At 45.3% G+C, this 27,983-nt stretch overlaps 1 protein-coding gene across 1 annotated transcript in view; it reads right to left on the bottom strand.

Moving 5' to 3' along the window:
* Nucleotides 1-526: 526 nt before the first annotated feature.
* Nucleotides 527-27,983, bottom strand: part of FAM20C (FAM20C golgi associated secretory pathway kinase) — a 68,144-nt gene continuing 40,687 nt past the window's right edge. Inside the window, 7 exon segments of the mRNA XM_075436137.1 lie at nucleotides 527-2,340; nucleotides 3,072-3,131; nucleotides 3,233-3,314; nucleotides 4,849-4,958; nucleotides 5,550-5,730; nucleotides 20,450-20,565; nucleotides 22,341-22,433. Coding sequence (XP_075292252.1) covers nucleotides 2,088-2,340; nucleotides 3,072-3,131; nucleotides 3,233-3,314; nucleotides 4,849-4,958; nucleotides 5,550-5,730; nucleotides 20,450-20,565; nucleotides 22,341-22,433 — 895 coding nt within the window. The 3' untranslated portion in view covers nucleotides 527-2,087.

Below are 27,983 nucleotides of genomic sequence, written 5' to 3'. Positions count from 1 at the left end.
ACCCAGAGCCCCTGGCTGACCTGCCACCAGAAGCAGCAAGCAGACATGTGCCGGGGAGGTGATTTTTATAGCTTGTTTGCTGCCCTGGCACAATCTCACCGTGAGAAAAAGCTGCGCCTGCAGGAAAACCACAGCCAGGTACTGAGGATAAAGCAAGGATATTACCCATTTCACCTTTTAAAAAACTTGAGTTTGGGGCTTTTTGGCTAACAGAGAGAGAGAGAGAGTTGCAGTGCAAGTGCTGCATTGCAGAGAACATCCTTGCTACCACAGGTGGGTCTCGGAAAGTGAAAGAAAGCCATCAAGTAACACAGAAATTTTCCAAGTTCAAGGACATTTGTATAATCTGAGATATTCTGTTGTATGCCGTGTATGTAAGAGCCATGGAAATTTGAAATGGGCTCTGAAATAGTAAAAAACATATGTTTTTTAGTGATAATATATCAAAGAAGTGAATGAGACTATATAGCACATCTTCCTCTTATTCATAAATTTAATATGCTGAAATGCCTACATTTCAGTCTACCTGGTTACAAGATTTTAAAGTATATGTTTATAAATCATTGAGAAGAAAGACATAAAAGGAAACAAATGACAGCTTTGAATTATAGTTATGATGAATATTGTCATACTAAATTCTCTCCTCCACCCAAAAGAGCCATGAGGGACTCCTTCTGTACCACACCATGCTTTCACAAGTCAAATACAGCCACTTGTTCAATTTTGCTTTTGGGCTGAAAGTCTCCATACTTACTACACGAACTCAGCTGTAAATGAGTCAAAACCATCTCGTTGAGAATCCCATGTTTCTAGATAATTTAGGCTGAGATTTTCTGAGTTGTGCAAGGGATTTTGCTATCCAAGTCAGAAGAACTGATGTATCTGAATCCTCTGGGCAGTGTGTCAAGACTTAATCTTTTAGAGGTGTTGCTCTACAGCTACAATTGCAAGAGGAAGAGATGCTGAAACGATCGTCAAAACAATGCCTTCGTATGTCAGATCAGCCATTTTTCAACACCATGGTCCTTATTGGAGTTGTGATCTATATTAATCACCAATTCCCTACTTCAGCTCGATTGGCTGTTCCTACAAAATGGGACAACAATTTAACCAGCTACTTCTGGAACACTTGGCTGGCGTGCCCAGCTTTGCTCTGAACAAGATTTCCAGCGAAAAATGAATCCATTTAGACATGATGGCTACACATTTTGCCATATCTTTATTGCACTTTTACCACGTTGCAAACAATTCCACAAAAATGCTGCAAAAGTAAGCCTAGAGCTGCTGACAGCAGCTTTTTACCCATATATGTATATATTTACACAAAACTATCAAAAGCAAAGTTGAGAAGTAGCAGCTCAGCTATGATAGTCTAGAAAGGTAAGAGCTGCCACCTCCTTATGGACAAATAGTACAACTTGTCATTTTACATCACTTTGTAAAACCAACGTTCAAGTATTCCTGTCAATGCACAATTAGTGAAATTCCCTTCCAGTAACCACTGCGTTTATTATTATTATAATTATTTTTTTTGCCTTGAAAAGTTCGTAATGCCTTAACCCTTTAAATGCTGAGTAGCTGAGGAAAAAAAGCATTCAATTTAAATAACATACAGTGGATTAGAGCACTTAAAGGGTTAACACAGAATACTAAGTGGACTGTCACCACAAATAAAGTGTGAGTCGCAAAACTATGCCGTCCCTCTTAGTTAAATTTGGTAGGTAGGTCTGGGGTTTCATAGATATACCATATATAAATACAAAATATTAAGTAAAGGCCTCCTTTCTATACAAAAAGGACAGGAGGTGTTTTGCTATCAGACTCTTGTCTGTCAATGATCCGAGTATTTTCTGAATCTTTTCATAATCTCTCTTCAGGAACTAACGAAAAGCATCACATTAGACTTATATTTCTTAATGAACTAAGCCTTTGCAGAGTCTACACTTTACCTACTTTGGGAACAATTATATCTCATTTCTGAATTCACTGAATTCACAAAGTGGCATACACAGTCTTTTGCAAGACTTTTTTTTTTTCTCTTTGAATCTTCTTTACTTGGCTGGTAAAAACGTAGTCTTGCGATTTCACTACCTCTCAGTCGTAACAGTGTTAACATCAGTGTTAAAGTCATTTTCAACCACATTGTCATAACCATCCTTTTCTATACAGTCACTAACAGCCTTGAGGACAATCCGCAGCCGCCTGTCCATCGCCTCCAAGTGAGGCTGGTAGAGAATGGGAGCTATTTTATCTTTTAGTAAAGATTCCTTCATCAAGAGACTGAGTTTGTATTCCTCCTTGGCTAACAACTGTAATCGCAGATAGGTAGACTTCCTTATTCTAAGAGAAAAAGGAGAAAAAAATGCAAATCAGTATTTTCATCACCATTGATTTTGACAGGGCTAAAAGGCTCACAGTCAGCACAGCGACAACAGCATCAAAACCTCATCACGTGAAACGAAATGATGAGCAGCAGGCACTGTCACCGTCCTAATGAGCAGCTGGCACTGTCACCTGGCCAGTGATCTTTGGGAGCCCTTAGAGGCGGAGAGACTTTGGAGCACAGCTCTACGGCCAAGTGCAGACAGCCTTCATGTTCCTCGGCTAGGTAAGGCACCGGTGCAACATTCATGGGGTCACGTCCATCTTGGCAGTGACGCACATGATGCTTGTGGCATTGAGCTGCGGTGCAGCTGGTGGCAGCAGCTCCTCTAAATGTCACCTGTCCTCTCTGAAAATCCCAGCCACGGGCACTGTGGAAAACTGTTGTGAAGCACTTGAACAAACCGGGGGCAGTCTTGCCACTCAACTTCAGTGGGGATGTGTATTTCGTCTTAATAAAGCCTCTCTCACAACAGCCCACAGCCACGCTCCTGGAAGGTCCTGATCTTGACAAAGCACTTAACGTGTCAGTGCCAACGCTCAGGGCTAGCTCGGGTCGGGCTCGCTGGGCAGGATCATAACATGTCCTCCTCCCCACTGTATGCAATAAAAGATTCACTTGAACATTTCACTCCTGTTAGTGGAAACAACTGGATAAAACAGGAAATGACTCCAGCGATGAAACATACCTGCAGCACTGGTTTAAAGGCACCAATATGGAAAGTTCGTCATGGGAATATTTTCCAAATCTGTCAAAAGATAAGAGAAGAACGTGACAAAGGCTGTTTTAAAGACTAACTTTTTTCTTTCCCCCCCCCCCCGCCCCCGAAAGATTATTAAAGGTATTTACCCTCTTCCATTATCTAAGTGGATAATAAATGTTTCATTTCCAAACTTCTCAAAGGTTTCATAGTGATGTCGATCCATGTTACCTACGGAATAAAAAGAAAAAAGACCGTTCTCACTCTGGCTTGCTGCTGAGCCTGCACTCCAGGGCAATACAAAAGCCACAGTCTGGCAAGAAGCCCAATGCTCCCCAAACGCGATGGCTGTGCAGGGCAGAGAAAGCAATGAACCGATCTACTGTGCTCAGTCATCTCTACTTTGGAAACCCCAAAGTGTGCGATACTGGAAGATGGGCTGTTATGCCTCTGGGAGCTTTTCAAGCTCTCTTCAGCTTTTATACTTCAGCTCTACAGGACCCATCAGGAGACAAAATGAACCTTCCCACCCTTCAGCAACCCCTCCTGCGGTGCGCCAAGGAAACCCCTCTCAAGTACGATGGCATCTCAACTGCTTCGGGAGCCTGGTCTTCTGTGAGGTAGCCACATCCTGAGGCAGCAGAGCTTCATCACTGCACACAAGCCCTGCTGCTTCAGCCCTGGGTCAGTACGGCACGCAAAGCAGCCATGGTACGCGTGCCAGGTGCAAGGCTTAGCTTAGGGAGGGGAAAATGCATCCTTCAAGGAGGGATGTTAATCCATATGACTTCACTAATATTGTATTGAAATTTTTGAACCACGACCAAACATCCTGGTTTTCCTCGAATAAGAACTTTGTCCAAATTTCTGGATGCCTGGAAATCCAAAATGATAATATGGGCTCTACCATATGGACTAGGATGCTGCTGCAGTGGTACAGCTGAACAGCTCTTGCGTGATCTGCTTTTTAAGGTCAATCTGTGGAGTACTGGTGCCAAGCTATGAATTCTGTCTTCGTGGCAGGGGTCTTGAGTTACTTATAGATGCCACGTATGGTTTCTGAGCTGTCATTTGGCCTCTTCTGCTGCAGTCCATTGCAGAAATCTCAGTAGTGGCAATGGCAAAGCATATGTCCATGCTGGCACATGTCCAAGGATCAAGTATGTATGTTGGTACCTTACAGGTATATTAGCAGCAGCAGAACAGGTTTCATATGAGAATGTCTCAGTGTTAATCATGGAGTAGTCTTGGAATAGGTCACTGTTATCTGCTTGTTAATAATTATTTTATTCCAAACACGTTACATAAATAGGAAGAAACTCCCTGATACATACTACAGCTGACTTTTTTTTTCTTCCCTCTGACAGTTTACAGAGCAAGCAGCAGTGAATACTACTGCAGGTTGAAAATGGTGTGCCAGTAATGAACAGTCCTTGCATGTGCATCCAGGAGCCACACGTTACAACGGTAAAGCACTCACTTAAGCAAACTGTGAAGCCCTTAACTGTTGTGAAGGAGACTAGCCCGACCTGCATTCATCATCGCTCTGCATTTCTGAACATCTTTGTTCCTTTAATCTGCACTGATGGGAATACATAACCATGTAAATCTGCATTTTCTCATAATCATCTAGAAAGGCACATACAGTAAATGCAGCTTCAACTACGCTTTAGGAAACTGCTGAGCTATGCAGAGCAGTGTAGAAAGAAATGGTTCTTATTCTAATTAAATGTTGCATTTAATTTTTGAAAGAGATGAAACATACCCATTAGGAAATCAAAAACTGTCATATCCATTATATCCAGAATTCTGGTCCCACTGTCATACGGGGGTGTTTGTTTAACCTCTTCACAATAATCTGGATCAACTTCCCATCTGGAAAAGGCAATATTTTGATATTTTATGTGGCATACAAAGCTTACTGAGTATTTAAAAAAAAAAAAAAAGTTATTTTGCAAAGATCTAGTTGTATCACATTTGATTGAGGGTGGGGTCTGGTAGAGGCAGCAAATTCTTCAGGCTGCTTCCAGTAATGCAGACAACCGATAACGTCTGCGACTGATGAAAAAGGATGAAAATCACAAGATTGAAAACTATCTGGCTAATAGCTTCAAGATTTAGGAGACCAGCTGCACCATCAGTCATATGATGAAAACATCTGAGACTGGTTGAGGGCTGCTGATAGCAGTGAATCTTTCTCCCTCTGATAGGACTTAGACAGGTTCCATTGCATCCTGTCAAAGCCACTGGAGGTATCTGTCCCATGAAGGAATTATGCCATTGAAGGTCCTTTCAGGTTCAGGACCACACGCTGGAACTCCCTTCCTAGGAGATGGACCCGCTGAAGAAACGCGGATGCTCTCCTCAGCCTCAATACTTTAGATCAGGCAAGGGCAGTAACCGCAGCACTGTTTTATTTTCCTATCGCCCTTGGAGCTGGTGAACCCTTTGATCACCACTACTCACTCTGCTTTCTTGCGCTTGTGGTAGGAACGTCTCCAAGGGTTTCTCCAGGTTTTCCTTTTAGCTAAAGACAAATCGGGTAGAAAAGCAGCCAGAGACCCTTCGATCTGATCTGGTTTTCCACACAGGGCGTGCTCTGTTGAGCAGTAGTAGGAGCATTCCCCGTAGAAGCAGATGTTGTTGGCTGGCAAATAAAGGAAAAGAGTTTTAAAACTGTTTTGGTTTCGGCTGCCACCGGCAACAAAAGCGCCACGCAGCCGCCCCTCCCCCCGCCGGCGTGCGGAGGAGAATGAAAAGAAAGAGGCAGAAACTGGTGGGTCGGGATAAGGGCAGTTTAACAGAACAGCAAACAGAGGGAAACAGGAACAACAACGATACAGATAAGGAGAAAACACGACAAAAACACACCCGCTCTCTCGGACCGCACCGGCGCCGCACGCTCCCGAGCCACGAGAGTGAGTTCCCGCCACGCCGTCCCCTCCCCCCAGAACCCAGCGTGACGTCACATGGTATGGAATACCGGGCTCTGTTTGGCCAGGTGGGGTCAGCCCCCACCCCCCGGCTGTGCCCCTTCCTGGAGTCCGGTGAAAATTAACCCTGTCCTGGCCGAACCCAGGACATTATCCACCCCTTATTCCATACCATCTACGTCATGCCCAGGTCCCCCATTGTCCAGTTGATCACCACCACTTCTCCTGTCTCCAGATATCATTCCCTTAGTCTATGGATCATCACTCTAAAGTGTCCATTGAGTTCATTTAATCCATGACTTCAAGCTCCATCTGTCGTAATGGTCTTCCGTGGCAGGATGTGTGGTGGTGGGCGGTCACTTGCTGCATCCGGAGCTCACGGCTGATGTATCTGGTGCGGCCCGTGCCCACAGTCTGCAGGAGATGTTGATCCTGATGAAGGTGCTGGATGCCAGTTGTTGAAAACCAGGTCCAGTTCCATCATCGCTGTGCTCTGCTAGGGTTCATCAAAAAAGTCCATCCTTCTTTAATCTGGATGATTCTTACTATGCTACTACTGGTACTAAATATAACAATTGTAACAGTGATAACAGACAGTGACAGGGCTATTTAACAATTAACTTTATACGATTTATTTATGGACTATTCTCCCCTAAAATCAAAACCCCATGAGGTACACATCGGACTTCCCCATCCTTCCGCATTACCCACCAGGTACACCCAGGTCCTTGAGCAAAAGCAATCCCGCGGACGGGCTTGCCTTTGCCCGAGGCAGGACTAACCCAAACTGTCCTCCCTAACATGTTCCGCATGTGCACTACAGGGACTTTATCCCCTTCTACGGGGCGCTGAGGTTTTGACTGGGCAGGACCAGCCCGGTTGGTGGACCCTCTGGTGTTAACCAACCAGGTGGCCTTTGCTAAATGAGTATCCCAGTTTTTGAAAGTCCCACCCCCCATTGCCCTCAAAGTGGTTTTTAGCAGCCCATTGTAACGTTCGATCTTTCCAGAGGCTGGTGCATGGTAGGGGATGTGATACACCCACTCAATACCGTGTTCTTTGGCCCAGGTGTCTATGAGGCTGTTGCGAAAATGAGTCCCGTTGTCCGACTCAAATCTTTCGGGAGTGCCATGTCGCCACAGGACTTGTTTTTCCAGGCCCAGGATGGTATTCCGGGCGGTGGCATGGGGCACAGGGTAGGTTTCCAGCCATCCGGTGGTGGCCTCCACCATTGTGAGCACATAGCGCTTGCCTTGGCGGGTTTGTGGCAGTGTGATGTAGTCAATCTGCCAAGCCTCCTCATATTTATATTTTAGCCATCGTCCTCCATACCACTGAGACTTTACCCGCTTGGCTTGCTTGATTGCAGCGCATGTGTCACATTCATGGATAACCTGTGCGATGGTATCCATGGTCAAGTCCACCCCTTGGTCACGAGCCCATCTGTATGTCGCGTCTCTTCCTTGGTGGCCCGAGGTGTCATGGGCCCACCGAGCTATAAAGAGTTCGCCCTTATGTTGCCAGTCCAGATCCACCTGAGCCACTTCAATCTTAGCAGCCTGATCTACCTGGTGGTTGTTTTGATGTTCTTCAGTGGCCCGACTCTTAGGGACGTGGGGGTCCACGTGACGGACTTTTACAACCAACTGCTCCAGCCGGGCAGCAATATCTTGCCACAATGGGGCAGCCCAGATAGGTTTGCCTCTGCGCTGCCAGTTGTTCTTCTTCCATTGCTGCAGCCACCCCCACAAGGCATTGGCCACCATCCAAGAGTCGGTGTAAAGATAGAGCACTGGCCACTTCTCTCGACTGGCAATGTCTAAAGCCAGCTGGATGGCTTTCACCTCTGCAAACTGGCTCGACTCACCTTCTCCCTCGGCCGTTTCCGCGACTTGTCGTGTAGGGCTCCATACAGCAGCCTTCCACCTCCGCTGCTTCCCCACAATGTGACAGGACCCATCCGTGAACAGGGCATACTGTTTCTTATCTTCTGGCAGCTGGTTATACAGTGGGGCCTCTTCAGCACGTGTCACCTCCTCCTCTGGCGATGCTCCAAAATCTTTGCCTTCTGGCCAGTCCATGATTACCTCCAGAATTCCTGGGCGATTGGGGTTTCCCATTCGGGTGCGCTGGGTGATCAGCGCGACCCACTTACTCCACGTAGCATCGGTGGCATGATGCGTAGAGGGGACCCTCTCTTTGAACATCCAGCCCAGGACCGGCAATCGTGGTGCTAGGAGGAGCTGTGCTTCAGTGCCGACCACTTCTGAAGCAGCTCGAACACCTTCATATGCTGCCAGAATCTCTTTTTCAGTGGGAGTATAGCGGGCCTCGGATCCTTTGTATCCCCGGCTCCAAAACCCCAGGGGTCGACCTCGGGTCTCCCCTGGTGCTTTGTGCCAGAGACTCCAGGTTAGGCCATTCTCCCCGGCTGCTGTGTAAAGCACGTTTTTAACATCTTGCCCTGACCGGACTGGACCAAGGGCTACGGCATGAACTATCTCCCGTTTAATCTGTTCAAATGCCTGTCGTTGCTCAGGGCCCCATTCAAAATCATTCTTCTTCCGGGTCACGTGGTACAGAGGACTTACAATCTGGCTGTAATTTGGGACGTGCATCCTCCAAAAACCCACAACACCCAGGAAGGCCTGTGCTTCCTTTTTGCTGGTTGGTGGGGACATAGCTGCTATTTTGTTGATGACATCCATTGGGATTTGACGGCGCCCATCCTGCCATTTTATTCCTAGAAACTGGATCTCTTGCGCAGGTCCCTTGACTTTACTTCGCTTAATGGCAAAACTGGCTTTCAGAAGGATCTGAACTATTTTCTCCCCTTTCTCAAAAACTTCCTCCGCTGTGTCACCCCATATAATGATGTCGTCGATGTACTGCAGATGTTCTGGGGCTTCACCTTTTTCCAGTGCAGTCTGGATTAGTCCATGGCAAACGGTGGGACTGTGTTTCCACCCCTGGGGCAGTCGATTCCAGGTGTACTGGATGCCCCTCCAGGTGAAAGCAAACTGTGGCCTGCACTCTGCTGCCAAAGGGATGGAGAAGAATGCATTAGCGATGTCAATTGTAGCGTACCACTTGGCTGCCTTTGACTCCAGCTGATATTGAAGTTCTAACATGTCTGGCACGGCAGCACTCAGCGGTGGTGTGACTTCATTCAGGCCACGGTAGTCTATTGTCAGTCTCCACTCTCCAGTAGATTTTCTCACTGGCCATATGGGACTATTAAAGGGTGAGCGAGTTTTGGTGGTCACTCCTTGACTCTCCAGCTGGCGGATCAGCTGATGAATGGGGAGAAGGGAGTCTCGGTTGGTACGATACTGTCGCCGGTGCACCGTTGTGGTCGCGATTGGCACCTGTTGTTCTTCAACCCTCAGCAACCCCACAACGGAAGGATCCTCCGAGAGACCAGGCAAGATGGACAGCTGTTTAATTTCTTCCGTCTCCACAGCAGCTATGCCAAAAGCCCACCGATACCCCCTCGGGTCCTTGAAATAGCCTATCCTGAGATAGTCTATACCAAGGATGCACGGAGCCTCAGGGCCAGTTACAATGGGGTGCTTCTGCCAGTCCTGCCCAGTGAGGCTCACTTCAGCCTCCAGTACACTCAGCTCTTGGGAACCCCCTGTCACTCCGGAAATGCAAATGGACTCTGACCCTTTGAACTCTGATGGCATTAAAGTACACTGTGCACCAGTGTCCACTAGAGCTTTATACTCTTGTGGATCTGACGTGCCAGGCCACCAAATCCACACCGTCCAATAAACACGGTTGTCCCTTTCCTCCACCTGGCTGGAGGCAGGGCCCCTCTAATCCTCGTCAGAGAATTTGCTGCTCACCTGCTGTAAAAATGACTTGGAGGTCCCCTCCAGAGGATCGGAATCAAGGTCAAACTGTCTACCTGGTCTGGAGAGCTGGCTGCTGGAAACTGGAGCGGCATTTTTCCTAACAGAATCCCCTTTGGTGATTGTTTTACCTCGCAACTCACGTACTCGTGCCTCTAGACTTGAGGTGGGTTTTCCATCCCACTTCCTCATGTCCTCTCCGTGGTCACACAGGTAAAACCACAGGGTGCCCCGGGGTGTATAGCCTCTGTATTCCCTCTCCTGAGCAGAGAAACGCTTGCCCCTAATAGCTGAGACACTGGCCCGTACAGGTGGGGAGTACGACATATTCCTGTCTAGTCGCTTGACCAGTTTCTCCACAGCTGAGACAAGGGAGGAAGAGAGACTTTCCTCATATTGCCGGAGCCTGACAGCCACCTTATCCACTGTTGGTGCCTCTTTACCTTTCCAGTCTACTATTGCCAGTGAGTTGGCATATGAGGATGGTGCGCTCCGCACAAACTTCCTCCACATGGATTGTGAGCACTGGAGTTCATCTGGGTCTGTGGGTACCTGCTCATCGTCTGTGTCACAGTAAACCAACTCCCGCACAGCTAATTCCCTCAAGTACTGAATACCCCTTTCCATATTGGTCCACTTGCCAGGATAGCATACAAAATCGTCACTGAAGGGGTACCTCTCCCTCACGCCTGACAGAAGTCTCCTCCAGAGGCTGAGGATTTGTTCCTTTTTCCCAATGGCCTTGTCAATGCCCCCATCCCTGGCCAGGGATCCCAGCTGCTTGGCTTCCTTGCCCTCTAATTCCAAGCTGCTGGCCCCGTTATCCCAGCACCGCAGCAGCCAGGTGGCAATGTGCTCGCCTGGGTGGCGGCTGAAGTCTTTCCGCATGTCTCGCAGCTCGCACAGGGACAGGGACCGGGTGATGATCTCTGTCTCTATCTCCCGTGATGACCCTGGCTCATCATCATCCCTCCCGGAGCGATCTGCTCTCTTTGCGTCTTTCTTTAGTTTTACGGGGGCGACTGCAACCGGCACAGGTTGGTCATTGGGCTCAGTCACTGTGCCTGTGGCTGGAGCTGCAGCAGCTGCCGTGCCCACCGGGGGAGCCGGGACCACACCAGTGGCTGCAGCAGCCGTGGTGCTGTGACTGCCTGCTGGGCTGGAGGGGCTGCAGGGCCGGCTGGGGGGGCAGTGCCAGTCGCAGCGCCTGCCGCTTCGTTTCCCCCCCTTTCCCCTTTAGGGCACTGAATCAGGTTGAACATGGCTCGGTAGGCATGGGCCAGACCCCAGCACGTTGCTGTGATCTGTGTCTCTTTGGAGTTCCCAGGGTGGCAGCACACTTTTTGCAGATATTTTACTAGTTTTTCCGGATTCTGTACTTGCTCAGGGGTGAGTTTAAAAAACATCGGGGGTGTCCACTGCCCTAGCTACTTTCCCATGCTGTCCCACACACCCAGCCACTCACAGCTATCCGGCCCCAGGGCAGGTCTCTGCACGATGTTCTTAACGACTTGCTTAACCCTAAACAAAAGCTGAAACCCATTCAGGAGGCAAAACAAAAGGAGAGTGCTGGCCTGAGCATCCCACGGGTACTCGAAATTCTTAAAAGCCGTTAGGACCAGCCTGAGGGAAAGAGAGGGGGCGAAAGAGTGGGGGAAGGTATCCCCTTCGGTTTTCCCCACAGACTCGGTTTGATTATTCACAAATTCTAAGACATAGGACCCGAGGTACGGAAATGACCGCAGTGCCGCATGCAAATACAAGCCTAATTTCATACACAGTGACGCTATCATGTCATAAGTCGATATCGTACAGTAGAGGAAAATCATCATCCTGATCTTTTTCCCAGCCATGATGAACAGCATGGCAATGAACACATAGTGCAAGTACGGATTTACATAGCAGAGCCACTTGATCAAAGTCAGAAACATTTTTTTTCTTTTTTACCTGCGACTACTTAACACAGAAAAATGCGTATAACAAAATTTAAGCAAATCTAAGAAAACAGTTTTAACACCCGCTGCTCAGCCCTGCCGTTATCCCTGCCCCACGCTTGGGCGCCAATTTAATATTTTGGTTTCGGCTGCCGCCGGCAACAAAAGCGCCACGCGGCCGTCCCTCCCCCCGCCGGCGTGCGGAGGAGAATGAAAAGAAAGAGGCAGAAACTGGTGGGTCGGGATAAGGGCAGTTTAACAGAACAGCAAACAGAGGGAAACAGGAACAACAACGATACAGATAAGGAGAAAACACGACAAAAACACACCCGCTCTCTCGGACCGCACCGGCGCCGCACGCTCCCGAGCCACGAGAGTGAGTTCCCGCCACGCCGCCCCCTCCCCCCAGAACCCAGCGTGACGTCACATGGTATGGAATACCCGGCTCTGTTTGGCCAGGTGGGGTCAGCCCCCACCCCCTGGCTGTGCCCCTTCCTGGAGTCCGGTGAAAATTAACCCTGTCCTGGCCGAACCCAGGACAAAAACCTACCCTTAAATTAGTGTTCAACAATTCATAAAAGCATTGCTGTATGTATGAGCAGAAATAAACCTCAGACCCAAAACTCCATTACCACACATAGTTTTCTTCCACTGAAACCACTAGAAAGACATTCATTTCAGTCGCTGGGATTATGCCCTATGCTGAGCTCTCTGTGACTATTTCCAGTTTATTTATATTCCAAAAACCCAGTTTTTCTTTTTTTTTTAAATCCTTTCCCTTCTCCTTTCATTTTCCCAGACTGATATATCCTTTGGGATATATTTGCTACCCCAGGCTGGAACCCCAAATCCCACAGCTGAACAAGTGGCACATGCTCAAAATTAAGTCACCTTTCAAAATCTTGGCTCATTTCTCTAAGAACAGACAACAACATTTCATTCATTTACTTGCTGGTATGAGAAGAACTGGCAGTTTTACTAAGGAGAACTGTTTACCACGAAGACTTATGTGGAGGTTTGTGTGGAAGGTGGATATAGCACAGATATAACTCTGTCAGCACACATCTCAAGCACAAATTTCTTTCTCCACACATCACATTACTCAAACAACCACAGAAAAAGAATCTGCAGCAGGTTTTGGAGTCTGTGTTACCTTAAAACCTCCCCAAATCTGCGACCATGTATTTCTGTAGCAACAGGGACACCCACCTCTACAACAACCCCCTTCCCACATGAATTCTCTGGAGGTGGAAGAGAGCAGCTCATCCCCAAACCCCACCAATGCTGGACTATGAACAAGAACAGGAGAACAATGCTGATGTTCTCGTTGGTGTGCTACAACTCTTTTGACATTGCTTTATGCACATAAAATGTCATTAGAGGAAGACTGTGCCCTTAAGACTGTGCCCTTTCCTTATGGTAATGCACTAAGCTGAGAAGTCACATTGCTTCCTAATTCCCCACAAGGCCTCTACATTCAAATATTGCTTCTGAGCTACTCTCCCTTTGGGCAGGATTAGCACAAATGAGGCAGGAAGGGCTGGTGAACAGAGGGTGGTGATTTTCTGCCTGCCACAGACAACCCCATGGCTCAGATAGGTAAGCTGGTGGGTTCACATTCCAGCGATGCCCTGCAGCACACCGCGCTGCACGTCATCGTGACATCACCCCGGTCCAGACCCAATCTACGGCTAACAAACTGCCCGGTAGAGATGGTGCACTGCCGGTGGGTGACACAAGAGAGACGATGAGTCAAGTGGACAGGGAGCAGCACTGGTCCCAGTGCTATGGTGATAACAGGAGGGAGGGAGAAACAGGGCAAGGAGCTGCAGCTGGGGAAGGAGGAGAAGGAGAATGTGGAAGAGCAATAAGGTCCTGTGATGTTTTTGATTATATATTAATCACCTATATGATCCAAGACCAACTGCTAACCTTGGAATTACATCATATAATTGGACTAAAAGGTTGGTGTGTTACTACTTGGCAGTTTGTCTCAGCTCTTAATTTCCAAGCCTCTGTTGATTGCCATCAGATTTGTCCATTAAATTGTGATTACTTTACCATGGACACAGCCTTTTCAAAACCCACTCTTGTGACTGACTCATAAGGGCCACCCACCTATCTGTGCTCAGGAACAACTCCAACCCGAACTGTGTATTTATATTCACAGGGTTGGCCCATACCAGTTAAACACATCCTGACTCAGTCCAGAAATATTTACCCTGTGGTCAAAAACCTCACTGACAGTTACTGAAAGAAAAGTACTTCAGGGAAGAGAAAATGAAGAACAGAAATTACAAAAGGAAGGAAGGGAGCACTCAGCATGTCTATACTTTTAATTATGTAATTTAAAGTGTTGTACCACACAGAACATCTTTTCTTATTTTAAAAGCTTTTTCTTACATATAAGGCATACTTAGTCCCTTAACACTTCAATTAAAGGAATAGCAGTTTGAGACTTCCCATGGGCTAAGAAATGACTATGTCCTTGGTCAATACACTCAGCTTGCCTATTTCCTATGAACCCCAGCACGAACCTTTGCACCGCTTGTCACACGATACGTCTATTAACTTTTAAACAGAAAGCCCAGTCATTTTTCATTTTAAGCAACTCAGTAATATAACTCATATCTCTCAGAGTGAAGTTTTGATTACCTTTTCACAAATTGCATGGGAAAAGAACAATCACAGTTAGGGAAATTTGGGTTGGAAGGGACTCTGGAGGCCTCTGGTCTAAACCACGTCTTCAGGCCAGCACTAACAGCAGAGTCAGACCAGCATTGCCTTCTCTTGTCCCACTTAAACAAACCTGAAACCCTCAACGCCTTCTTGTACCCCAGATGCACCAGCTCCAGGATCATCTCAGTAGCCCTCCTTCAGACACACTCATTTTATTAGTCTAAAATCAAGTGTAAAGTCAACATCTAGACAAACCCAACCTAACACAAGCCTCAGGCGCGCTGCCCTGCAGTCCACAACCTCTCATGAGTTTCCTTTACAAAAATGCTACCGCAGCATGGACTTGGCATAGCTTTTGCAGGGCAAACACAGGTGCTTCAGTTTCGCCTTTGATCATCCTGGCAAAACCAGGAGGGTTTTAGCCTCCCTGTGAACCTCTTCCATAATTCAGGATGCAAGTGAAGAGTGTCCAAGCACCTGTGGGCAGCGCTGCCGGCTGCAGACGGTCTGCAAACAAGAGGATCATACTGGGCCGTTAGGAAGGTTGGGATCTTCTCAGCCAGCAAAAACCAGGGGAAAACATCTGCGATTTTACACCCTTAAAAAAAATTATTGCAAAGTATTTCAAGGGGTACCAGGCTGCCACAAGGGACGATTTACAAGAAATCACATACAGATGCTGCTCACTGCAGGCTAGCACAGAAGATTTAGGAGATTTGAAGAGATCTCTTATTTCCCGGGCGCCTGCTGCCTCGGTGGGAAGGCACGGCTCTGCCCTGTGCTGCAGCGAGGGTTCATGTTTCCACCGACTTGAAGCTGGAGTGGGGCTTGTGCTCCAATTCAGCTGTGTCAGCATCCCCCACTCATCTGTGGATGGAAGGAACCCACACAGATTTATCTTGATCGCTTGAGACAATTTATCTTCAAGGGTTTCTATGACTTGACTTCCACCTGACAGCGGGAAGCCAATGCTCGGTTATCTGCTGCCATAACAGTTTTGTAAAGAGCAAAAGGCCCAGCAATGCCCCTCCCACGCTACCACAGCCTCTGCTGCTCACTATGTAAATCTGACCTTTCAAAAAAGGAGTTATATTAAACATAGCATTTTTCACAGTGGGAAGATAAATACTGTGTTTAATAGTTTGCTTCTGAATTTAACTTTGGGAACAATGAAACTCTGCCTTGTATTGTCAATGAAAGCAACTGGGACTAATCATTTGACAGTAATCACACATTCATATCCAGATAAATCTTCAGGAAAGCTCGAGGGCTATGGCAGCAGTGGCATTCGCTGCTGCAGTGACACAGCCAGCACGTGCGGTGCCTGTGCCATGCCGAGCCACTCCTGCTGAGCTCCTCCAGCTATTGACTCTCCCACAGAGCCCCCGTCGCCGGCAACAGGAGTCCACTCCTCCGAGCGGCGGCAGGACGTGTCCTGTCATCAAGACAGCGAACTTGCAATAAAATCCCAAGTGTGTTTCTCGTCGAGAAGTTACTTTCAATGGCAAAGCTTTTTCTGCCAGCTGTTATTCTCCCAGTGGGCTCAGACCTGTGGTACTTAATCCTCATGGCTCCTGTCTGATTTGTGGGACAGGAGGTGAAAGGATGCTGTATCTCAAGTTACTATTAAAGAAATAAACTGCTTTGATTGATACAGAATACACATCCTAATATGTCTACGCTAGTTCTTACACACAGGTAGTGAGATGAAGCAGCCTGAATTATATAGGAAAACATTAATTTTTAAGGTTTCTTAAAATCGTAGGGAAAAAAGAGGTACCCAGTATAGAAAAACACAGTTCTCCTTTAAGACTTCCAGGTGCAGTAGCAAGCCTCTTTGAAACCTAAGTAGGTGACCCACATTCTGCACAGCAGGCTGAGGGGGAAATTCCAGCTAGAGACACGAGCCCAGTGCTTTGCCGCAATCCCATGCTAAGAGCAGAGCTTGGCCTTTCGAAGGCAAAAATCAGAGGGAAAAAGGAGATGAGGGCTAATTGGAGTGTAGTCCTTCTCCTCCCATTAAAATTGCCCAGCCTGTATGTTCCTCCCTCGTACGATGCAGGTGTTTCTGTGCAGACCCCTGGCCCTATGTACGCCGGCAAAAGAAGCGATTGCCAGGAATTTGTGCTCCTGCAGAGTGGGTAGAAACGGCAACAGCAGCAGTGCTGGCACACCAGAAAGGGAGGGATGTTTATACATCCTGAAATGCTCCAATGCTGCAAATTTGCAACATGCAAACTTCTTCTTCATTAAAAAACAGAATTTTTTCCCCAAAGCACTAGAGGCAAAAGAATCCTGAGCAGTGTTGCGAGTGTCTGATTTTCATTATCTGAGGATGAATGGATACAATCTGTAATGAAATCCATGCAAAAATCATGGCCTGGTGATCGAAACTCCAACTAATTACAACAATTAAGAACCAGAGCATCTGTGTGCTCATCTGCACATTTTCTGTGCACCATCCTGATAGCTGAACAATGATTCTTCTCAGGAAGAAAGGAACAAGTGGAGATACCTTAAAGCAAATTGCTTGGCAGAGCAATTCTTTTATTCAGATTTGCATGACTCTTAATAGAGGACATTTAGCAAGCCTGTGCAATTGGAGTACTGGAAAGAATCCTGAATATTTACTAAAGCAATGCATGAAAAGATCTTTCTTTTACCTGCTCAAAATAATAGCTAATTCAGAATTGCTATTGTCTGCTGAGCGGGGAAGAAAAAATTCCATAATCCCTTGGAAATGGTTAATATGAACAAAAATATAGTGCTAACTGGCTGTATAACATTGATTTCTTTAAGCTGCTGCCTCAATTACTTCCAAAATGAAGGCTGACATCATTAATATGTCTCTTTTTGCCTAGCAAATTACCATTCATTTGTAAGAGTAGCAGGGCTACTACAGTCTGCCCTACTGCAAAGGATGTAAAATTAATTTAAATAATTACTGACCTAATTCCATTTCTCATGTTTCGTCCAAACTGCCTGGAAGTGCACTTTTCTGCAATCTGCTTTCTCTCTGAATGCAGCCTAATGCATTGACTGACCAGTCTGCTTGCAGCCATTTCCACTTTCCAGTGGAAGAAGCGATTCTGCTTGGAAGCGTGCTCTGAAGCTACATCTGCCCGCAGCTTCTTGGCAGTAAGAGGCCCTGATTTCCATGCCTCATGGGACAAGTGAGATGGCCCAGGTGTGGAAATGCAGTGAGGTTTCTTCCGACACATTCCTGCACAGGTCCAGGGAATAACACAGTGTATTGATGGGCATCATCAATATTCACCCTCTGAGGGTCTCCACTGCAAATAGTGATCTCCCAGCCGGAAAGGAAGAGCTTTCTATAAAATCAATTACATTTAGTGCTCGTTTAATTTTAAGAGATGTATATGGGTGCATGGAGAAGCAGATACCATGTGCCCCCATGATCATTGTCACTGAGCACCACTGGGGATGGAGATGCAGAGCCACACCCCAAAGGCAGCCCCTGAGGGGCCTCCATAGCTTAATGTGGGGGCACAGGCTGGTTCCTGCAAGTATCTGTACGTCGCACCTCAATTTCTCAGCTTTGTAACCAGTTCTCCCCCAAAACCAGGTGACTTTGGTGCCCTTCATCTGCCAGAGGGGACAAGTCAGCCTCTGCCAGCCTTCCCCAGGCTCCCTGGTCCCTCTCCACCCTCACCTCCCCAGGCTGCGGGGCTTGTCACAGCACCTTCCTCTTTTCCCTTTTCTGCCCTCAATCTGCTGCTTGAGCTTCCTGCTAGGTTTGTGAATTTGTGTCTAAATGCTTAATTTAGGACCTTTATTACTTTTTCATTAAGCATTAATTAATGCCTGCCTCTTAAGGTCAGTATGAAATAGAAGATGGAGGTTGGGCATATGTTAATGAGAATCTGACTAATTAAACTGGGGACTTGTAGGGAAGAACTTTGACAAGTAACCAACATGATTTAAGCAAAGTATATTGATTTAGGAAATGTAAAACTGAAAGAAAAATTAATTGCTTAAGCGTTTTATTCTCCAGAAAAGCCTGATTCATAGTTAATCAAATATTTTAATTGAATTTATCTCAGGCTTCTAAATAAATTTAAATAAAGGATTATGCTTGGATCATCCCTTGGATGTCTGGAATTTCATAATGACAAGATAAAGATCTTCATCCGAACCGGCAGCCTTAACTCCGCATTGCCGTGCTCTGGCTGCTGTAAGCTGCTCAGTACTTGAGTGCAGTTTTGTAATTCTCAGAAATCACTCAAGTTCACCCCTAAGCCTTGATATATAACCTGGGTAGACTAAAAAGCAAGCAAACCTACTAATCCGTGTCTTACTTGCTAAAATGGGCATCATCATGGGAATAAAATGGCTGATATCTCAAACGAGCCAAAGTACCTTGTGCACATAAACAGGCACAAGCTGTTTTTGCCACCTTTTGTGTGTGATTGCCTACAAAAAAATCAAGCAAAAAAAATGTAGACACAGAGAGACAGAGAGGGAGAGAGAGCAACTGAGGCAGCAGTACCTAGCTGGAGCATGCAGAAATGTCTGCACATCAGGTTTGGTGAACGGTGTCACCACGTACTGTCACCACGTACTGTCACCATGACTGTGCATGGCAAATTGGAGTGCTCATAACATGGGGTAAGATGAAGCCTCTTCTAATTATTTAATGTATTTTACAAATGAAGTTACTGGAATAATTAACTGACTGCTCAACTGTGTCCTGCAGAGCTGAACATAAATATGAAGCTAAAAATAACAGCCATAATAATGACTTTATTGGTGGTCACAAAAGTGTGATAAACATTTTAAGAGAGAAAGCTCTGCAATGACAGGGCTCTGGTTTCTAGCTAACAGCAATGAATTACAGTTATGTCGGGAGAAACTGTAATTAAGTCCTTGGATCTTGACTTCAGGGATCTGGGATAAACAGCTTCTGGCCAATCACACACAGAGCAAGGGAGAGATCTCCGGAGATTTCTGCTCCAAATTGCCTGCTACACAAGTCACAGCCTGAATTCAGCAAAGCACATCTGCATGCAGCTGAAATAATATGAGTTAAGCTCACTGGAAGATAGCTCCATGCTTTAGATTGAATGTTTCCCTAGATATTCTTTCTCTAAGAACATACTCAAGCATGTATTTTTGTGCCTGAACTCGGAGCCTTAACTCAGAGCCTTAATTTCTCCATCTCAGCACCCAAGATGTGAAACAGAGCACCCTTTGCCTATCTTTACCTATTCCAGTTGTATATTCTGGTGAGCAGGACATGGTTTTATCCTGTGTTTGTAAAATTCCCACCCTGTGGAGTTCCATCCTTCACCGGGGCCACCAGACATCGTGAAAGAGTGAAGATTAATAGAGAGTGGTATCGGTTCCTGGGGTCAGCCCTCAAAGCAAGAACAAGGACTGGGAACAAGTCAGGTCACTTCTACTCTGGCCGCTGCCCAGTGGAGAATCTGAGCTGGAAGCAGGATAGGTTACACATCTATTTGCTTGATTTTTCTCAGACTCTTGTTGTAATAAAAACTGAAGTACATGACTCTGAGAAAATTAGGTTTTGGTCCTCCAGTCAAAACTGAGAAATAAATGCATCTGACCAACAGAAGTGACAGATCACATTGCAGTAGGAAAAAGAGCCTAAACAACTAATGGGCTAAGTAATAAGGTTTTGGGTAAACTGAGAGCAACAGAAGAAATTGCTTTAGAAATTGCTTTACATAAAACATTCGTTGAATACATTGCTTTTGTGAACATAAAAGCCTGTCTCTGTGGATAATTTGTCAAGGGGAAAAGGCACTCAATTCAAAACAATGAAGTCTTCTTTGTAGGCTATGTCTCCACATTTATTTTTATTCAAAGGTCTAGAAGACAGTTCTATTAGAAATATCTGAGCAATTAAGCAATCTACACATCGTTCCCTTAAGTACGTGTTTGGCGGGACAGAAAGAACATAGTGTTATTTCCAAGATTACCTGGTGAGATGAAAAACGTTCTCCACAGTTTCTTGTCACGAGTAACATCTCGAATTTCTCTTGTCATGTTAACCAGTCTACCTGCAACCGGTGGCACGCGACGGAAATCCAGGATCCTGGAAGAGAATGAAAAGAGATAGTTTATGTAAAGGATTAAAATATAATGATAGTGATAGGTTCATTACACTCTGAAGGCACATTTATCTGTGGTCTTTAAGGAGTAAAAAGCCCTTCAACTTTAAACTGGATAATCCTTCGTATAATACATTACAAAATATGTCCCAAATATGATCAGCTCTCACTTGCCTACGTAGTATGGAGCAGATGCAAATTACAGAATAGTATGGGGAAAAATTGTTCCACAAAAAAAATGATACATAGAATTGCAAAAATGAGAGACAGTAGAAACTCCTTTTTGACTTTGTGCTATTTTGGGATTGTTAGAACACGTATTTCGCTCACCAATATTTTAGGTGACTTGAGGAATGGGATTTCAGCCTCTTTCTTCTATCAACACCACCTAATAGTAATTTTTTTTTCTGACAGTCTTAGTATTTGTTTGATTTATTTGCTTCTGCTCCTCTCTGTACCCTTACACCAGCCTAAACAGTCTCCCTGAGACTACAAACCTTCCCATGAGCAAAGGCTGGGTGAAGAGCCTTTCTCTACCCATGAACTCCTCTGCCTTAGGAGATCATCAAAAGCTCCCTACAAAGCATTGCTATTTGGTACAGTAAAAGAGACAAGTTCCCATACAAAGCCTCTCAATAGGTGGGATTATTACGTCCATTGTCTGTTGATAAGATTTCCTACATTGGGTAGCAACTGCTTTTCCTACTCAGTGTGTGGATATTTAACATAGCTCCCTGCAGGAACTCCATTAATGTTTTTTCCTACAGTACTATCTGCTTAAAATGGCAATAAAAAATAAAAAAAGAGAAGGGATCAACACCAAGGTCAATAGCAACAAAATACAGAAAATCCTTGAAGGATCTGACCAGGATGGCTCTTAACGGCAAGTCTACCCTATGCCACCTGCTGACAGGTTCCCTTATCCTAACTATCAACCCAGAAGGCAGCAATACTACACGTACCCCCAAATAATTTGTGGCCCCAAAGCTTCAACCTTTTGAAAGGATGTTTCATGGCACTTCAGAGCATGAAAGATGCTTCAGTTCTAACTCAGCCTGTGAAATGTCATGGTTTCTAGCCATACTGCTAATAATTCATCACTAATTATTAATCCCCACTCCTAATCTGGGCAGGCTGAGAGAGCTGCAGTCCCTTCCTAGCCTTGGGGTATCGACCATACTCTGTACTAACTCTGTATGGGGGGACATTTTCAGCTAACACGAGCATGGGATGACCACCATTGCCCTCACCTTTTCACTAACTTGTGGCCTAAATATGCTCCTGATATGGGATGGCTGCAGTTTTTTGCTGTGAAACCAGAACTCCCTCCCCATCTCACTTACTTCTCTTTGAATACTCACACCATTCCCCATGTCTCACTCGGGTTTGCGTGCCCTGGAGCTAATCAGGGTGAGCCAGACTCCCAGCACACTTATGTGACATATTCCCCGGGAGATGGGTCCTCTCCATAAGCACTTCAAGATCACAGGGGAAATTCATTTCTCGGTTTCTCTTCAGGATAATTTCTCTTTCTTTTTGAGAATTACTTCTTGCCAGGTTTCTCATTCCCAGAGCAAGTCACGTTTCCTAATTATTAATCTACCCTTTCTTCATCTGCCACTTCATTTATTCATTGTGTTTGCCCACCTTTGTTCCATTTTTCCCTTCTTTAAAAGTCATTCAGTTACAGGGCTGGCCAAGTGCAGAAACTTATCACAATATTTCCACTTTTCTTTCAATCCAAATCCATTTTACTTGCCTGTCCAAATGAAATGCCGCTATTTCTGCATTATGTCTTTCATAGTCTGAGAAATAAAAAAAGTCAGGTGGGGTTTCTTGTTCTCTGGTTTGTCTGCAAAGAAAAACAAGGAGAATGTTTTAATGAAGGGTTAGTATTTCTAAGGAGCAGTACTCAGTCATCAATCAGCATGTTATTCAGGAGTTCAGTATTGTTTGCTTAACGGAAGGCCTTTAAACATATTATGTGTGCATTATTTGTCATGTAGCCTTCATTTTGTCTTCTTTTTTAAACTACTGTAACAAAAAAACAGGAATTCAAGACTTGTGCATGCAGGCTGCTGTCACAAAGCTATTCCACTCCAGATTTTTGCTCTATTTAACAAGATCTGTTTTATCACTCTCAAACATTTCATTAGTGTTAGCGGTGAAGACAATGTCATTTCATTAAAATATCATTAACTGTAATTATGAAATTTCCAAAAGTAATAACATTTTCCTTTCATCTTTGGCAGCCATGCAGCTCCTACCTAAAGAATGACTCTTCCTTTGTATTACTTAGAGCCAAAAGTGACATGTTTTTCTCATTTCAGAAGAAATGGGATCATTGCAGTTTGACGGCCACGACACATGTCATGTTTCAAAGAACATTAAGAAGACCGTGCTTCAGAGAGGATGCAGAATTTGTTGTTTCTTCAGATTAAGAACCAATAAAAGATGTCATTCTGATGGAAATAGAAAGGCTAAAGCTTCAAGACCAAACCCCATGGAAAACAGAAAGTTCTGTATAACAGAGGAGCAGATCTGTGTCTCACTTCAGGCAGTTTCCAGTCCTGATGGCTTTTGGATGGAGCACAACTTCGGCAGTTGACCAGTACATGTCTGGGCCCCACCTCAACCTGCATCATGCCTTATTTTGAAGTCTTAAATAGGAGATAAGCACTGCAAAGCTGTTCTGCACAGCATCTGCAAGGGAGGACAGTTCCTCAGAAGAGGAAAACAAAGCTCTTTCTCATTCCCTGCTGTTACAGGTGGCCAGATGACAGCTCCTGCGTCACCCACGCCACACACTGGCAATTAAACTACAGCTTCTGCACCGGGAACTTGCTGCATGAAAGGCTTTGGGGTGGTGCTGGTGCAGAGCTCAAACCTCCAGAGAATTTGCAGTAAATCCTAATTATGAAGCTCCTTGTGAACCCAAAGGTGTGTCCACCCATGACCATGACTACTGGGACTGGTAAATGCCTGCAAGCCTCCACATTGCCGGAGAAACTGGGTAAGTCTCATGGGTTTTGGCTATAGCAAAACTTTGCTATGCAAACAGTAGGGTTTGAAAGGCTGATATGCTTTCTCAGATGTTCTTCTTTATATTTAAATCTTGGCGAGGTACGCTATCTCGCCCTAAATGGTGAAAATGAGAAAAAAATCAAGACATTTTACTTGTGTCCAATATAACTCCCGGTCAGAGGGGCCTCCAACACCCCATGCTCTGGCCAAAACAGCACTGACCATTGTCATAGTAGTGGTCATGGAGGTGGCCAACACTTGGCAGAAGTTCTGCTAGGGTGCTTTGAGGCTGCAAAGAGGCAAGATAAAAGTGAGCCTGATATAAAATAAAAAATAACATTTTGCTTTGTCTCCATAATACATGCAAAAGAGGAAGGAGCTCGCCCACACAGAGGAATAAGGGAGAGCCAGAAACTTCTGACACGTCACACAACACACCATGTAATCAAGACAAGAGCTGGGAGAGGTGCGACTTCATTGTGCGTATTCCCCTCATAAATGAAGAAATGAGCCCTGAATATAAATTCAAAGGAAAAGATTAACATATTTCTGTTAGGCAGAAAATTACACATTCATATATAACTTATCAGTACTTAAAGGGGGCTCATAAGAAAGATGGCTTTTTAGCAGGGCCTGTTGCGATAGGCGAAGGGGTAATGGTTTGAAACTACAGGAGGGTAGATTTAGACTGGATATAAGAAAGAAATTTTTTACAATGAGGGTGGTGAAACACTGGCACAGCTTGCCCAGAGAGGTGGCTGATGGCCCATCCCTGGAAACATTCAAGGTGAAGTTGGACGGGGCTCTGAGCAACCTGATTTGGCTGAAGATGTCCCTGCTCACTGCAGAGGGGTTGGGCTAGATGGCCTCTAAAGGTCCCTTCCAACCCAAACCACTCTATGATTCTATGATTCCCTCCCCTCCAGATTTTAAAATAGTTGATTTCTTCAACAAATGAAAGAAAGATTCATCCCAAGCTTCTGCAAACTTTACACATATCAGCACAGCTGATAAGTTGCAGAAAATATTACTAATTAGCTAATTAATGCCATCTGCTTTTTATCTCCCAAAGATTTTAAATAAATCACTGCTATTCCGTTACAAGAAAATCTTGCTCCAGAAAATCAGACTTAAATAAGGGCCAGATCTTAATCTTGCAAGCACAGCTATACCCCCAGCCCAGCTCCTTTGCGCTGCCTGCTCGACACGCCAGGCAGTCAGCACATCACCGCCGGGATAGTCCGGTCTCTCTAATTTCACTTTTTCTCTTTGCTCCTTGCCACCCCCGGCAATGGCTGGGGATATTATTCATGTGGGAGTAAGTGTAGCTGTCCTGCAGGCTTAGCCTTGTTTGTACATACTTCTCTCCTGTCATAATGTATTATTAAGTAGTAGTGCACCCTCCTAGAAAATCATGAACTTGATCATCCTAAAACCTTCAAAAATGGACACCAAATCCACAGTGCAACCTAGACAATGGAAATACCGGTATTTTTTGAACCTGACTGTACATCATGAAACAAACTCCCAAGTTTCTTTGGCGCTTCAGGTGCTTCCCTCTACTTACCTACAGAAAAATACTCTCCAGCCACAGTCCCCATGGTCCATGCCCATGTCAAACAACTATGGTACGCACCTTTCTGTCTCTTGGAAATACTGGGTTATTCTGAATGTAGACTGGAAAGAGGATTTATCAAACCTCCAAGCTGCTTTACATTCTTTAATGTTCCTTTGCAAAGCTCTGCAGAACTAAGATGCAGCAGATCCAAACGTGACACCCTCTCCCAAAATAACCTCGAAAAGTCATTTCTGCTGACTTAGTCCAATATCCCACAGACAGAACAGGAACCTTGTTCCTTGGATCTGACTTAGCTGGCAAGAGTTTTATTCAAACACGCATTTATTCTTAATTTGCTGTCTACAGCAGCACCTAAAGAGATTCGTTGGCAACTCCTCAGCCACAATAAGCTGCCGTACCACCAGACAACGCTAACATGTGTGATGATCATAGCCTACAGTACACAACTGAATTTAAAATGCCACATGAGCCTAGCACGGCTTTGAATCACTGGAATCAATGGACTGTTACGAGAATGGCTTTAACAGTGTTAAAAGGGCACCTACTTCATAATCCGTATTTTTTACTTTATCCAAATGTGTTTATCCATGATTTTATTTTAGCCTCAATAAAATAGTTGCTGGTTTTTAGTGTGCACAATATAATCAATGCATTGGCTGGCTTGGTGCTAATTTTTCTAATGATCTATCCCAATGTGTACGTAGAAAGAGGTAGAAGAGCAAACTCTGCCCTCAGCAACGTGGATGTACAGTCAGCAAGTCCTATCAGTTACTCTGGCTTTGGACCATGGTGGCTGGGCCTCAGTCTCTAAGCGACAGGCTGGGAAAGGGGCACGCACTCTGAGTCCCTTCCAGGTTAATGAACTATCTGAGAAAGCAACACTGGCACTGAGCCATCCCACAGCATGTTTTAAATCAGAATTGCATTTTGAAGGGGAAGAAAAACCCCAACGCTCAAGTTATTTTAGTTTTATTACCTGATGGCTATCAAGGGTTATTTTCTAATAAAATGACACACATAATAAGATATTTGAGCAAACAGACCAATATGTTGAACTCTCTGCAGAAGGGTACGCTCCTGAGGGACCATAAACGAAAGCAATGGTCAGAGCCCCTCAGTGCCAGCAGCAGCATCTCACAACGTGCAGGACACAGGTTCTGCACAGGTTGCAGACGGTGGGAGAGGATTTCTGGCAGCGGCTCTTATTTTGCAAACAGTTGGAATCTGGTGATCCTCTCTTTGGAGAAGGATTTGGCAGATATTTATAACGGCAGGTTGGGAAGCTCTGGAGGAGAGACAGATGGAGGTCTGTTGATACTGCACACAGTTAAAAATTACACAGTGGCACCAGACCAATCACAGCATACGGAAAAGACAAATCAGCACAGTAACACTAGTAGAGGAGAAATAAGAACTAAGGGGAAATCAAAGCCCATGAAAATTTCCCTGCTATGGCACAACTCAAGAGAAAACAATGGGAAGTAAAGAATTATTTTAAAAAGGACAGGGACACATTTGCATTGACACAAAACGAGATGCAACTGTGATCTGATCTTTTGGCTAGAAAAGCAAGTCATGCTTACAAATGTAGGCAATAAAGCTACTCTGATAAATGAACAGAGTCGGGAGTAAATCTGGTGAGTCAGCTCCATTCTGGCTATGGTCGGGACCTGTTCTGGTGTTCAGCAGTATTTGGATAAACGACCACAGTGATTTGTGTGCAGAAATAATTACAAAGCCTCAAGCTTTTCTTAAATGTTTTCTGTAAATATTTGTTTGCCAATTATTTGATCCCCCAAACCCAACATTAACAATTTGCTGGGGTGTTGTTTTTTTTTTCCTGCCATTCATGAAGCTCATCAGCACAGTGACACTGCAGGCTCCGCAGACTCTGGCATTTCAGAAAACACCGTTACAGAAACTAAACTTTTAACATGGAAATCTGTATTTAGTTTCCAGGATCACTCGCGTACACCTGCCGAAATTACCGGGATTAACACCCACCAGCGCCATGTATTACTCGAAAGAATCCTGCCTTGATGCCAGACCTCCCCCGCACTGGAGGGGTCCTATGATCTGTACAGCAGCCAAAAAGCTAGAAAATAGGGCAAACAGCCCAATCTGAGTCAAGTGTTATCCTGACAGACACATGCTGTCTTCCTACGCCGCAGTCCAGAGACATTTCAGAGACATCTTCTGTGTCAACCCGCGTACCTTAACTAATCGAAGGATGTGCTGCTGATTTGAAAACAGCTCCTTTTAAATAGGTTGCACTCCTGTTCGGGAATCAACCACCGGGATTAGGGATGATTATGGATCACAGCAATGAGCTCTGCTGCAGCAGGCAGTGGGTTTGCTTGGGTTACACTATTTTGCAGATGGAGACCCTGACCCTCTCTGGCCCGGGAAATTTGGCAGCAGCAAAATCACTGAAAGACGTAACAGGCCACCAAGGCATGGTAATTGCAATGGCAGGGACATGACAAACATTGAGAAAACAGCAATTTGGCTATCAGAACAGATAACTGGAGATTATCTGGTTCTACCCACAGTGATAGGTCGCTAATTCTTTCTCCCCTTGGAAAGCAGCTTTCCTCTCTTCCTGTGGAGTATTTAAGGTGTTTAAATACCTGTCCCAGAGCTGAGTTGCAGGCTCAACAGTTAATATATGGTGTTACGTAAATGATAAAATATAGCTAATACAAGACTAAAAGGCTGCCACTCAGCAGTTTGCTGCTGTTTCAATTACTTTGTGGCCTGGGAGGGACTTCGTGACTTTCTGCATTCGGAAGCACCACA

Source organism: Opisthocomus hoazin, chromosome 15, assembly GCF_030867145.1.
Source record: "Opisthocomus hoazin isolate bOpiHoa1 chromosome 15, bOpiHoa1.hap1, whole genome shotgun sequence".
Classification (NCBI taxonomy): Eukaryota; Metazoa; Chordata; class Aves; order Opisthocomiformes; family Opisthocomidae; genus Opisthocomus; species Opisthocomus hoazin.
Note: the sequence above shows the minus strand (reverse complement) of the source record. Positions and strands in the feature narration are given on the sequence as shown.